This window comes from Sander lucioperca, chromosome 7 (assembly GCF_008315115.2).
Source record: "Sander lucioperca isolate FBNREF2018 chromosome 7, SLUC_FBN_1.2, whole genome shotgun sequence".
NCBI lineage: Eukaryota > Metazoa > Chordata > Actinopteri > Perciformes > Percidae > Sander > Sander lucioperca.
The window spans coordinates 1,793,557-1,808,901 of NC_050179.1; the positions used below are offsets into that span (position 1 = coordinate 1,793,557).

The following is a 15,345-nucleotide window of genomic DNA, read 5'->3' on the forward strand; positions in this document are numbered from 1 at the left end:
ATGGCACGCCTCGGGCACTCATCATCATGAAAACACTGGGGTTTTTTTTCCACAGGGTTTACTCCCACAGATCAAAGGTAGATGGCTGTTAGGATCGGTAAACTGTCAGGGATTCAAGTTGGGAACAATAGGAAGCGAAAGTTTACAGCAGGCAACTCATCCGATGGGACTACAGTATTCGCACAGCGTGGAGAGCGAAAACGCAGGATCACAGATTGCTTTATACAAACTGTACATCCGCTTTAATAAAGGGAACAGTTTCTATGATGTCTCATAATAGTAGCCAAGAGTGATAAAGCGGATCGTTAGAGAGCAACAACAACAAAAAACCCCACAAAGTGGTAACGGAAATGCAGTGACTGTAAAGTGAGCTCTACAAAACAAAAGGTAACATCCGCAGTTTTATGACAGTAAACCTTATTTTTCTACGCACATTATAATTTGATACACATACCTGCTGCGCGCTTGGGCGCGTCTTGTTTCCTCCGCGGCATGTTTATTTGTGGGGATTTCCGTGAAACTCTTCCTTTTTTTTCTAATTTAATATACCCCCTCGCCGTATCCGGGAAGATCCACCTCTACTCAAAAAAGATTCACGCCTTCGTGTAGTAGACTGCACAACATCGGGGAGTCCGATGGAAAGAAAAACTAAAAATCATCGTTACGGAATAGCAGCCTGCGGGAAAAGTCAGCGGAAAAATAAATAAACGAGGTGAGAGGGGGAAATACTTTATGTTTGGGGTAATCGCGTTCAGAATGTCAGCGGTGATAGCCAGCGTCCACCTCGGCTGCCTGGTCTGGCAACAGGCAAAGTTGAGGGATAAGGGAGATGATCGCGTCACTCACAGCAGGAGAATGGGCAAACCCACCGCTCCGTTAACTCTTTACTTCTCAGAAAGGGGCGGACACCAGGCACGAGTGTCCTCCTACCTCTGTTTTCCATGGGAATCACAGCTTATGAGCTGATTGTTACAACACAGCAGGCTGATAATCACCATCCAAACCACAAACAATCTGAATAATATTCTAATAACGTCCCCACATAGTCTATGTGTCTCCGTCATCCATCACCACGTTTCGTTTTAATCGGTCACGTAATGTTTCTACAGAAATGTATGACTTCGCTGTATTTATTTCTAATTATTATAATTGGCCGTTGAAAGGTATTTTAAGTGATTATAAAAACCCATTTGTTACAGGCGTTGCATCAATATGCAAAACACACTCAGCCACTAATAGGCTACTATTTTATTAAACGTCACACATTTTCAAAGCTTTTGTTCAGGTTCGTGATAACAATTACATTTGATTGATTTGACTAGATATTGCACACTTCACACAATGCACACATTAAACTGCAGTTTAGCATCCACCCAGACAGTGTGAACAGTAGCATAAGTGCATATGCTATTTAAAGATAATCAAATGTAGCCTACAGAATGAACAATAAACCAGTGGGGTAGTGTGTGTAAGATGGGATGTATTTTGATATAATATAATAACATGCAAAAAGTGTAATAGGAAGCTTTGAAATGTCAGTTATGTTACTATTACAGGCAGAAACCAAAAATACTATATAGAGTAGAATGAGTGTTATAAACAGCTAGCAGGTTTGTAAATGTTAATGTTTTCTAATGATGGATGAATGAATACATGTACCATCTAAAAAAAGACAAAATGTCTTGTTAAAAATAGTTAAATGCAATTAGTTTAACAGACAGTAACACGAAACGCTAATACAGAAGGCAATGAGCCCTGGTGGAATGGCCTTTATGTTGCTTACTGTAAGTCATTTTTGTAATTGTATTTATTGGTAAAAAAAAAAAACATGCTCACATAGTCTGAATATCTTATAACTGGTGCAAAAATTTGTTAAGCACCCGCCTCACCACTGCCCCAAAATGCAAACATGCCTGAGGCCCTTTCCTTGCTAATTTAATGTGAGCAGTTAAATGTTAGCTTTCATCACAGTAAAAGCATCACTTCTCCCATATATCCACATTAGGTAGAGATCAAAGCCAGTTCAAGGAAGAAGCGTTAAGTCTTAGTGCCAAGGTAATGAGTTTTCGTATTGCTTTTTTCTTGAGCCAGCAGTATGTCTGCAGAGTGGGATGGTCCCAGGTCTCCCTCTGTGCCTCTGATGTGTTCTGACCCCTGCCAGCAAGAAGACACATACAAATACCAAAACATGCTGCGTGTGGGTGCTCGGTGCTGCACACATATTATACACACACACACACACACACACACACACACGAAGTAGAGAGTGTTCAGAGTCAAGGATGTTCTTACTCTTTCAGATACAAATCTAAAACATGCACATACAAATGGCATCACACTCCCTCTTTCTCCCCCTCTCTCTCTCTTTCTCTCTTTCTCTCTTTCTATCTCTCGCTATTTCTCTCACACACACACACACACACTCACATACACACACGCACGCACGCATGCACGAATACACGCACGCACGCACACACACACACACACACACACACGCACGCACACACACACACACACACACACACACACACACACACACACACACACACACACGTCCTCACTCAGAGAACAAGAATTAAAGACCTCTCTGATCAGGACTCGCCCCCGCCTCCCCGTCTCTAAGAGCACAGGGACTGGGTCCCTGTCACTTTAACAACATGAAATTACAACCCAAATGGGATGTCAGGGGTTAGCAGTGTCTCTAAGAGAACTATGTGAATATATTTCCTCCTATGGACTTGCCCCCATCATGACCTCCCCCAGGAACAAGAAGTAGCCCGGTGATTGGCATTTTTACAGCCAAATTAAACCGTCTTGCAGGCTGCTGAAGGCAGGAGGAGAAAGCAGCCCTTCCAAAATTAGTGAGCCATCATCATGACAGAAAGTAGCGGGGACATGGTGTCATCCAGCTACTGTATTGATTAACCCATAAATACTATACACAGCCTCTACACTGTGGCTCTCCCAGGCTTATACTGTAAATGGAAGTTATCTCAGCTGTGCATCTGTCTTGCTTTGCTCTGATATCAAGAGACTGCAACCTGCTTGGGTGTTTAGCACATCATGAACAAGAGGACTATATGCATATAATTTGTGAAATGCAAATTGTATCTTAGATGCTTTTAGTGCTTTGTGCTGATGAAAGTGTGAAACAGAATGTGTTGTAAGGAAAAAACGAAAGCAATAATTCTTACCGAGTGGATTACTCCATTGCTTTGGAAAATGCAATTTGATACAGGAAGTGTGGATATTTAAAGAAATATTCATTTTTTTAGGACTATGTGTGATACTCTCTTATATCAGGTAGCTCTGCTGCATTATTCCCCTTTTCTTGTGCTTGACACCAGGTTTATTATAAAAGAGGAACATCTGTCAACCCTGCACTGATTTGCACACAACTTCGCCCAATCAATCTCAAAGTTGCGATTAAAAAGCACGAGCTGCCTTTATTTTTCTATAGAAATCTTTTGGCAAAAAATGGTAGAGGCCTTTCAATTTCATAGCCTCCAGAACACTCAACTATTCATTGCGCTCTACTTTTCGCTTTCAACCTCTCTGCGGGAAGCAGGACTCATGACATCTATGTATGCTGCTCCTATTCACAATGCTATTCAGCCTTCAGATGTGTGTTGCAAATGATCCCTCAATACCATCAGATCGCTCTTATTGGCAGGCACCCAGTTATGGGCCTGTCCAGAAAGGCAGGCGCAGTGCAGTGTCAGAGTGCAAACTGACAGTTCTGTTCTCATGATGAGTCCCATTCAACAGCGCCTTTGTCCAAACGAAGGAACAATCTTCTATAATGTGGCAAAGTTTCGCCTCTTGAAAATGCTTCTGAATAAACTTAAAAGGCAGCGAAATGACACTGAATAGGGTTTCCATTGATTTCCTGCAAACACATACAAGTGTTTTTCTGTGCACGTGCTTTGTGTATCATCTGTGTATTCATGCGGGTAGGTTCATGTGTGGGTGTGTGTGCGTAATGCATGGCCCTGTTGAGAAGAGAGATTGCTTTATTCCTGCCATGTAGGTGCTATGGGGGCCAGGGCTGTGTCTTTGGGCAGCTGTATGGATGGCTTGAGGAGGTCTCCATCATTCATAAAGCCCACTCCTACATGTAGAATTGATCTTGCAAAGAAACAGGGTGGCAATAGCAGTTCATCAGTCTTCCCCGACCACAAATCACTCGGAGGTGTCCCCCTGGGGGAGAGGTGACACCATTGTCAGTGCAGCGGTCCCCTCGGACAACAGAAGGGGCAGGGCAGGAACTCTCGCTCATACAGTGGCCCCAAAGTGTCCAGTGATATGTGAACAGCGTTTTGTATAAATATGCTGTATCCATAGTAAAGCTCAAACAATAACTGCACTATAAATAATGTGCAGAAAACTCTATTGCAAGTACTTGGGCTGACAATGCAGCTAAACCAAGCCATAAAAATAAAGAACAGCCTTTTTCTATTATCTGTTTGAAGACACATTTTCATAATGTATTGTCACTGTTTAAAGTGTGTAGAATAGATATATTAGTGGCAATGTGCGATTCAAAAGGAGAGAGAGTGGCACAATTGCTATATTAGCTCTCATTTTTCACAAATCGGATTAATTTTGAAAATACACCTACACGCCAGGCGCTGAAGTCAAACAGGTTTTATAAAGGATGCATAATTAAAGCTACCTTTACTCATAGTGTTTAATATATGCATCTCTGACTATTAATAACCCAGGTCATTAATTTGTATAAATCAGCTATGTATGGCATCGAGTAATTTCCACTCCTGTAAAGAGAATTGGTGAGATGAAGCTCTTGCCTTTGGCCTTGGGTTGCACATTACACTCATCTTACATTAGGGCACATGCTTCTCCTCCTCCTCCTCCTGCTGCTGCTCCTCATACCGTTTGGACTTTGTCATTGATCTTCATTCTAAAATAATCTCTTATCATTTCTCATTGTAAGCCTGCAGAGAAACCTTTTCCAGGTCCCAATTTATTAGCTTCACACTGAAAATAGAAAAAGCTCAGGGAAAGGTGGACATGCGGTGAAGGCTCAGAGTAAGCACCTTTAAAATATGTCCACCAATCCACCTTAAACACTCATGATCTTTCTTTAAGCCTTTGACATGCTACATATTTCTCTTTTAGGCCATTTCTGTCCTTAAGCATGAACTGCTCACCATAAAAAAAAAAAAAATCACTTTTCAACTATAATGTTGTCACTCTCCTCTCGGTTTTTAACCACCCCCCCCGTTATCAAGCCGTATAGTTCAGTTTTCAGTTCATGTCTTCATTAGAAAACATTAACATTCAAAAACTGAATGGGTCGGGCATTGAAAAGGTCTCCTTAACATTTCTCGCTGCTTCTTCCCAGACGGCCAATAAGCAACTCTTTTTCAATCATTGTCCAGACGGGGGAGGAGAGGCAACGTGTGAGACGAAAGAGGGTTTTTTTTTTTTTTTATAATAATTTTGTGGTAAATTATCATGAGAAATCTGATAAGGTTCATCCTTTAGGGAGATGACTCCACACCGTTTCAATTAGCGCACTTCTGATTGTAGAGGCAGAACTCAGAAGATTGATCAAGTCTCTCTCTCTCTTCTTCTCTTTCCCTGCCTCATTGCCCAAAAGACCCTTTTAAAATATTCAGGTAGATTATGAATGGTTACACCCCTATCTATTTATATCTCCTTTATTGACAGTATTACATTTATATGGAGTCAAGGTGAGGGATTTAATTTAAGACTCTTGCAGAACTGCTGAGAATATTTAGAAGACTGATTAAGGAACAATGATTTATATGATTAACACTTTTCAGACAAAAGAAAAAGTTTAAGGATCAGTTGTAACTCTAGTATGGATCTGCTGCGTTTTGCTGGTATTTTCAATTCTGAGCAGATTCAGGAATATTTTAATAAGTTTTAGGAGCTATGGTCTCACTGAGTGACTAATAATTGTGGTGTTACCTTGTTATGGAAATTCAAAGCTACGTCTGGCACACCGCTCCTCTGATGTCACGTCAGTCTGCTTAGTGCTGTCAGCTTGTGTTTGAGAGAGACGCTGATTTCTCTCTTTCCCCTTCCCTCTCAGGCGGGGAACATAAAAGGGAGGATGTTTATGATGGACGGGCAGCTTTTTAAAGAGAAGCATCACAGGGTGTTGGATGGGAGGGATCCGAATCAGGACGGCTGTGATGTGACGAGACAGACAGGAACATCCTTCTCCTCGTGTCGAGATGTCAAGCAGGGGGAGTCTTAGCAGAGTAGACAGTATCATCACTCTCCCGAGTGAAGCAAGAATTCGCAAGGGAGGAGAGAAGTGGAGGGACAGTGGTGCAGAGCGGGCGTCGTCTCTGCAATGTTGGCCTAACTTTAGAGTCAGGTTGGGCTTTTTTCTTTGTTGTCCGGCCCTTTTGCTTATTCTTTGATACTTTGCTCATATTATAGTTCTGGAAATATATGTTTGCATGTAAATATTAGTGTTAGGCAATTCCACATGTAATCTTATCATTTGTGTACAACAATAACACTGATTCTATCTGTAAAAAACAAAGTAAAATACCCAACTGATACATCAAACTGATACTGATGCATATGAACCAAAATGTTTAACTGTTCCTTTAAACAGTTAAACATTTTGGGAAATAGCTTTATCAGCTTTCTTCCTGAGAATGAAATGAGTAGATTGAGACTATTGCTTTGAGAATATAACAACAGGTGAGGTGGTATGATACAGTAATACTTTGGATATAACTTGTCCTTGTTTCATTCATCCCTAACTTGGGATAAACAAAGGTAAGCTCCAAAACAGACATTAGACTTTACATGGCTCATGTCTGTGTACGTTTTTGGTGAGGGGCCTTTTCGTCTTCAATTACGGTCGAAAGACATTCCAGTCTAATCTGCATACATTTACACCTTTTAAACATGTGCAGGTTCTGTCTATCTCCTCCTCTACCTCTTATCCTGTTTGGTAATTAGCCTTTGACCCTCCTGGGCTCACGCAGGCGTGAAGACTGAAGGACAGAGATAGTCTAAGCGATGGATTTGTCATCGAAATTTCTCATCAGCCTGAAATCTTGAGGGCAGAGCTCCCAATTTATTACATTATAGAGCACATCTTGTAGCACTATCACTTAGAAAGGAAGTGTCAAGCAGAATCTGGCTTTGACTGCCGTGCCAACTCCATTTACCTGGGTTTTACAGCGTGCCCCTGGACTTTGCCATGTGTGGAGAATCACTAGACGCTGGTGATGGGCAGTAATTCCCTTGCCTATATGAGTGAGTGATCAGAATTCATATTAGCATCTTTACATGCTGATGGCAGCCTGTCACTCCAGGTGCCAAGTGGTCTCCCTGGACTGCAGTCAGTCACCCAGGGAGGAAACAGCATCCCATTTTTATCCTGCTGGAGAGAGAAACATGGCTAGATCTGTTAGTTCCAACTGGAACACAGAAAACGATATTTAGTTACGTTATATAGATTTTATGACAGAAAAAAAAACGTTCTGCTTTGGTATAAAAATGACTTTTATGATCATTTGTCATCATTCATGTGAGCATGAGTATGAGCATCCTTTTGTATGCATTTTCAAAGGATTTCAGTACAGCAACATTCTTTCTAAAAATCTTTCTATGTATATTTTTTTGTTAGCAGCCTCTGATTCTGTATTGGTTTCTCTGTCTGTAATTTCATGAGATTAATGACACTGTCACACACTTGTGAAGCGTCCTTAACTAAGATTCAGCGGCATAATGTCCACTCCATCTTTGTTTCATTTTTCCCATTCAAAAGGCATTCCAATCAGCATTAGGCCATCTTGAATCCCTCCTCGTTCTGGCTTCTGTGCAGCGATGGTGCCAGTGTTGGAGGGGGAATGTTTTTGCCAAACAGATGGAAAAGCATTACCGTGTTGCACACACACACACAGACACACATACTTCCTTCTTGGTGATTTCACGGCCTGCATTGACATTCAGTCATTCATTACAAAGTGAATTAATGTGCCAGAGTTGCAGTTTCCTCTTAAAAACAGATGTCGCCGGAACATCTAATTAAGCGACACACCAAATCATTGCCTCTCGGTAATATCCAGCCATTTTGCTTCTGTATATAGGAAAGTCCCTCTCAGAGGCGTCTCAACATACTGTACAGTAAAGCTGTATCTCATCTGGATCAGGCTCGGTAGGTGTTGTGGCTGCGACCTCGGTGCCCAATAACCTAAACCACCATTGAAATTATTCACACAATAACGACACTGGAGCACTCCATTATGAACATTATTGCTGAGAAATGGGCTCGGCTAAGGTGAAGGATGAGTCTTATCTTTCGCTGTCAGTCGGGGCATTAGTCATGGTAACGGTTCCCTCAGAACTGTGTTCGGGGTTTTCATTGAGCTTTACATAGCAGATTTATCACAGATCACTAGCTGATGTCAGCGTCCTAACAATGAGATGAGATGACCGTCAAAAGCTGTTCAGCTTCAGTATTATATATCACATGCCTATATCCACATACTGTATCATCCAGTGGATGATGCAGTATGTGGATATAGGCATGTGACCTGGGAGACGGTGTCAGTTTAAAGTCAAAATTGTGGTTTTACAGATAGCAACCATAACAAATTCCACTGCCTTAACTTGACGTTAACATCTACATTCACTGTGACTCAGGAGTAAATGAAACTTCACAGACAGAAAAACTTTCCATTTGAACCAAACAGGACGGAAGAACGGAAAGTGTTTTTTCTGTCATTGCTCTTTTTTCCCTCCGTCAAGAAGCCAAACTCAATTTATGTCAAACAAGGTTTAAAGGACCTTGGGATTAAAGCCATAAACTGGCTGCTGTCAGACCTGAAGCCCTGCTAACAATTTAGTGCCAAACCAGCGTTGTTCAATATAATTTCATATTATATCATGTCACGACACAGTGACAGCTACACATCAGCCCAGTCACAGCTGGTTTGCCCTGAAGAACTCCTTCGACGTCGGCTCCAATCGAAGCTGACTCCACTTTGCTTTGATCTAAAATGGGAAATCTATCTGAAGTACTCTGCAGGGAGCGGCTACAGCTTTTTGGTAACGAATGCTAACAGGTCGATCAGGTAATGAAAAGAGATATTTGGGTGGGTGGGTGTGTAGTCGGGGGGACTGGTGCTGTAATGGGCCTGCCAAAAGCCTTCACTGGCTCCATTAAAACGGCTAGAGACAGCGCTAATGGAGTACTCACCTATACAGAGATACAAACAGCTACAGTGAAATCAACAGCATACGGCTGGAATGTTTCACCTTTTTGCTGCAGATGTTTCCATGAACCAATTACCAATTAAGCTTAGTCCTATTCAAAGCCACGCTGTCCGCCCATAACGGGACGCATTCATAAACACTGTTTATGTGTCTGTGGACACCTGCATTTTCAAATTGCAATCTAGAATTCTGCTATCCACATGAAAATGTCAACACATCAGACCAATGTTTGAATCTTTGCTGTTGGGCACACACTGGCAACTTGAACAAAAAGCTTTAGTCAATTTCTGCCTTCCCCCTTTTTAAAATGTTGTGTAACAAGCATGGAGAGGAGTGTGCCAGCAAGACTATCAACAATAGATCATATGACAATCATACATAAGCCTTTTCAATTGCATTTAGGTTTCCCCATCCACAAAACAGGACCAGACTGAGGTTTTGAAAGCATCCATAAATTACAAAATGTGTTCATTTCAGTTTAACATAGAAAGAAGGATTGTCCACTTACGCTGCAACATAATATATGTGTGTTTATATACTCACTTTGCAGCAGAATGAGAGGGATCTCAGTGTTACATTATTATATATCATATTATTGAATTGATATGACAGATGCATTCATGTGTATATGTAAAATCTAAACTGCAAAGTACAGTAGCTATATATATCTGACACATGTAGTGGAGTACAAAGTACATTATTTCCTTCTGAAATGTAGAGGAGTAGAAGCATGAAGTACAATATAATGCAACTAACCCACTGGGTTTTTCAATGCTTTATTTAAGGATAATTTTCTCAAATCATAAAGAAACATCCTAATCCTTCAGTTTATCTGAGAAATCCCAAATGACCATACCTTGAGATGCATGGTTTTCTTTAGACAGCAACAATATACTATATATAGGCTATACAATCATTACATATATATATATATATATTATATTATATTTTTAATCTGTTATTTTGTAATCTGTTAATTTTATTATTACTCACATATGTCATGAGTAATATACTGTATAGTGTAACTGCAATATACAGTATATCGCATGCAAGGAGTACCATATATGGTGTGTATATGTGCCATACATGCAATTACTATAATTTATATGCTGTAACTTAATAGCTCTGTTGTTTATATGTAAACACCAATGTACTTTATTCTTAAGTATACTGATATATATGTTCATAAACATGATATCTATCTTTATATATCTTTGTATATGTCAGCCCACGTGGTCTTACACATGGGCTGACATACACAGTTATTATTGTACATATGAAAATATATGCATGTTTTCACAAGAGGTGAACGTACATAGGATTTTATTGTGATGACATGTTGACACACTGGCTCAGTGCTTAGCAGTGTCTCCTTCTCAGGATAAAGAGTTTGTTTCTGTGTGAAATTTGCTCACCTGGGTTTCATCCCGTAGTCCAAAGACAGGACTGTATGTATGAATATGATTTTCTGTCATAGTGCACATGTTCATACCGGCCATCATGGCCCAAGTAGGCCTCTCAGTACAGGAAACGTAGATGCACAGTGGTCAATAAAAGAAGCCTTATTTTAACCTCATTCCTTATACTGTACACCACTGTTTCTGTTATGAGTCCCATTAAGTCTAACCTCTTGAGCAGAGAACGATAGAAGGGCTGTGAGGTTGCAGAAGCAGAAGGACGATGGGACAATTTGTACAATCGGAGGAGAAGGCAGAGAAGGAGAGTGACAGAGGGAGGGTGAAACCTGCACGTGTTTGCTTGTGATTGGAGACATCACTTATACAAACAATGAGGCGGAGGATGACAACATCTTCTGCATGACGAGTGTGTTTGTGAAGGCTGTCCTCACACAACCAAATGGCACTTTGAATCATCTTCACGTCCCAGACGTGTATACGCACAATGACACACACAAACACATCCAAACACACAAGCATGCACAAAGAGATTTCACTTCACATTTTCCAGCCCAATGTCATATAAAGTATGCAAGTACAAGAGGTGGGGAGGAGACACAGGGTCACTTTGTAAGGGGGGGTATGCCTTGTTTGTCAATCGATATACAAGCACTCAAAGGAGAGACATAAATGCAGGTGTAGGAGTTTTAGAATTAGAAAGATCTGTAGCACGGAAAACATTGTTGGAAAGAACTCTCTTCTTATCTCCCTCCTCTCTCCATCTTCGCTTACCCTTTCTGTCTTTTTCGCCCAAACATAAATGGCTTTGACAACTCACTGGTCTATGGCCATTCCACAGCACTATCCTTTCATTTGGCTTCCCCTTTAGGGAAATGTGATTTTACACAGTGGTAGCGGAGGCTATCGCACAACCAGGACCGGGGGATCAGTGAGCTGAGCGGACAGGCCAGATGTGGCTAACACGTTGAGAGGCGTACAAGAAATAACAATGTGGTGGGTGCTGTTCTCACTGCTGTTCTCACTGAGGTCCTCCAACAGAAGTCACAGAGCCATATAATGCACAGTTCAGCCTCAGGGGAAGTTGAGAAAGTTGAAAAATGAAAAAAAAAAAAAAAAAATTCTCAATATTTTCTGTGTCTAATGTTCAAACGTGAGGAGACCAAAATTTCCTTTTTCAGTAATCTGAATGCTATGTTTACGTCAACGTGGCATTTAATTCTGAACATTTATTCAGGATGATGACTGTGTGGTTTATGTCGCAAGCTTCTACGCTTCCACAGAGGTCTAAGACACTGTTACAGCTTTCAAATTAAGGGCCTCAAAACTTTGTTTCAACTCTTCGTTTTTTCTCTGTAAAATTAAATATGCACGACCAGATAAGCAACAAGTTAAAGTTAAAGTTTTGTAGAAAACATCCTTAGGTATTCAATAACAGCTAAACACTGGAAAAACTCCACACCATCTCTTCACATCAGGACTTTGATCAGCAACAACCCACCAGCATCTGAATTGATTCTGTTTCAAATGTAGCCCACTTTAACCCAGTGAAAAGAACGTAGAGATAAAAATACAAACACAGAAATCTCTCATATGAAATAACCAAAACTGTTGTTACATGGAAAAATGTTGTGTTCATATAGGACCATCGCTTGTAGTTAGAAGCTTGAGATTGAGAATAAAGGTAGCCTATATGCGAGTAATATATTTGTCACATAAAAAGCGACACCAAAATGATGCTTATAATGATACAGGTAATATATTTTGCTTTGTCTGTGTTGATGTGTTTTACATATTTCTATTACTGACGTGGACCTGTGTGTCTGTAATAAAGTGAAATTGAATATACAATATATGAATATACACTATATACAAATGTTATGTGTATATAATAAAAATAATAATAATAATAATAATAATAATAATAATAATAATAATAATAATAATAATAATAGTAATAATATAATAATAATGTATTTTTACTTATTTTCAATTTTCACAACAATTTTGGACAAAGTGAAGAATAATATAAAGATTTAGATGAATACATTGAAAGTAAATGACTATCATGTGATGAGGACAAATTTCTTCCTAAGTTCTTTAGCAGGCAGTAAAGAAACAGTATAGACTATAGACTACTCTCCTTCGAGCTTCGAGATGCTAAATAATCAGTGTAACTAATTAAAACTTTAATTCGTTCACCTGGTTTATGCTCATTGTACTAAATTATGTATTCTGATGCAACCCATGTGTTACTCTTCTTGCTTATTAAATGCGTCTTTTTAATTACTGACTTTTATTTTACTTGCACGGTTATCGCTATTTGTGATTATTTCTCTCTCCACATCTACACATGACAAAAAAAGCATTAAAATGTGTGTGATCACTGGAGAAAAGGTCTGCTGCTTTTTCTTGCCCTTTCCACAGGCAGGTCAAAGTGCACAGTCCCACGCACAACAGCACCACTGGAGGTGATTATTTTTCAGTGCTCAGTGAAGCAGATGATGCAAACGTGGGGCTTAAACACAGTCCTTTAGGTCAGACTACAGCGCATTGTGATATATGGATTAGGTTGTAGGATGGTATTTGTATTGGTTTACTACAATGTACACTTTTAGTCATTATCAGTGAACACAAGCTGTCCTCTCCACCACGTCTCCTCCTCAGGTGTGGTCTTCCCAGATACAGACCATCAGCTGTGCAATCCACCATTTTCTGCTGCCAGGCTAATAAATGGCTTGTGTCAGAGGCAGTGTCAGTCTATTGGTTGCTCATTTTGAGTTTGTCTCGGGGTTGGAGTGGAGCTTTGCATTCCCCACCGCTCTGCTCAGTGACTGGCAAAGTCCTGACTTTATTGATTTCTTTCTTCACTGCTCTTTGTCAAAATATCCAACTGCAGACCTTAAAGACCTCCGCCATTGCTCGACATCTGCAGCCACACGCCGCTCCTCTTCTAATGGTCGACTCCTGCACTTTGTTTTTTGAAGGGGGAGGAAGGGATGATAGGCTGTGTGAGCGGAAGATGATTGGAGAACACAATCTAAAGCCTCGGCAGCTCTCTCTCTCTCCCTCTGTTTTTCTCTGTATCTCACTCTCTCGCTTTCCATTCTGACACAGAGAAAATATTGTACGCTGACTGGCTCCCATTGAATCCACGTTGTGATTCATCGCCCAATTTCAAACTGCCAAGCAGCTAAATTGCACCAGGTCTGCCAAAATTCATCCCAGGAACACGCAGGAGATGTGAAAAATTAAATGTCATCGTGGCACAGTGGAAAACTTTCACCTCTCATCGAGCAGAATATGCTCGCTTCATTCTGTACTGATGGATGATGGCCCGGGGCTATACTTAACCTACTTAGTAATGTCATGTACCGCAGAATGTGTTTACTTTTGAAAAATAGTGAGAAAACATAAACTCTATCAGAGCTTGACATCTGCGCATTCTTCCTTCCAAATAAAGTGGCTTTTTATGTTGATGCAGGAATGAATTTTCCCCCTCATCAGACTTGTTTGCTGTATATCATGTACTAACGCTAGAGGTGTAAAATAATGTAGGCGAGATTAAAAGACAGATACTGTTTCTTAATATTAAGGGGTATCTGTTAGACTTGACTGCTTAAATATCTGAATGAACTGGGTTGATTTGAATTTTTTTCACATGGTTACTCTTTAGGGGCAAATGTGAAGTTTTATTAAGGAAAGTTATGCCGTCCAGACATTTTGAAGGGATAAAGGTACATTATTGAGCATGAATGAGAGAGGGTGAGAGACAATGGGCTGAAAAGCAGAGAAAGGATGAGGTTGGGAGGCAGCGAGAGGGTAGGAGGGCTGAGCGATGACTGGCTACTTTAGCAATTAAAATGTGGGGCAAAGACACAGAGGCTTGGTTTGACCGAGAGACTGCACCATTCATCATCCCAGCTGCCATAAAGCAGCAGTAGATGGAATCTTTGATTTGAGCTTCACAGGAACATAAATCAAAATCCAAACCATGGCCTGTCAGGGCCATCGCCAGAATAACCCATTTGAGAGAGGGAGAAAGAGGAAGAGAGGGGAGGTAAGGTTGGAGAGAGTAAAGGTAGTTACTTTTCTGGCTTTGCACTCACATGTACACATACACACACACACACACACACACGCACGCACGCGCACGCACGCACGCACGCACGCACGCAAGCACGCACGCACGCACACACACACACACACACACACACACACACACACACACACACACACACACAAAGACAGATGCAGTTTACAGACACACACCTTTGTCCCTCCATATGTATTTGAAGTTCAGACGCAGCTGCCTTACACCCCGGCACAATATCGAATCCAGGGATCATTGATCAAGTGGCTGGGTCCTGTCAGTGGCCAGTGGTGTGCCTGACCCGCCCCGCCTTGCCAACATCTCCCCGTCCACCCCCCTCCTCTCCTCATACCCTCGAATACAAGGCAGAGAACAAGGAAGTGAGGTCATGCCGCATGTACACCCATCCATCTAAATAGCATGACAACGACAGCTAATAAATCATTCATTCATTGTTTAATCTATTGTCTGCCCGGGCAAAAGTCATGTGGCTGATATGAAGACAGATTTACCCCATGCAGGTGGGGCCCATTGGAGAGGGATTTTTACTGTTACTGGTTTCCTTATCAATTAGTAATGTGTTCATTATACCTTGGAGCA

The 15,345-nt window shown here is 40.9% G+C and overlaps 1 protein-coding gene across 1 annotated transcript in view; it reads right to left on the reverse strand.

The window, feature by feature from the left end:
• tshz3a (teashirt zinc finger homeobox 3a) overlaps positions 1–895 on the reverse strand; it is a 17,043-nt gene extending 16,148 nt beyond the window's left edge. Inside the window, exon 1 of the mRNA XM_031283187.2 lies at positions 455–895. Within this exon, the coding sequence (XP_031139047.1) occupies positions 455–494 (40 nt within the window). The 5' untranslated portion in view covers positions 495–895. The remainder of the gene's footprint in view (positions 1–454) is intronic.
• Between the last annotated feature and the right edge of the window lie 14,450 nt (positions 896–15,345).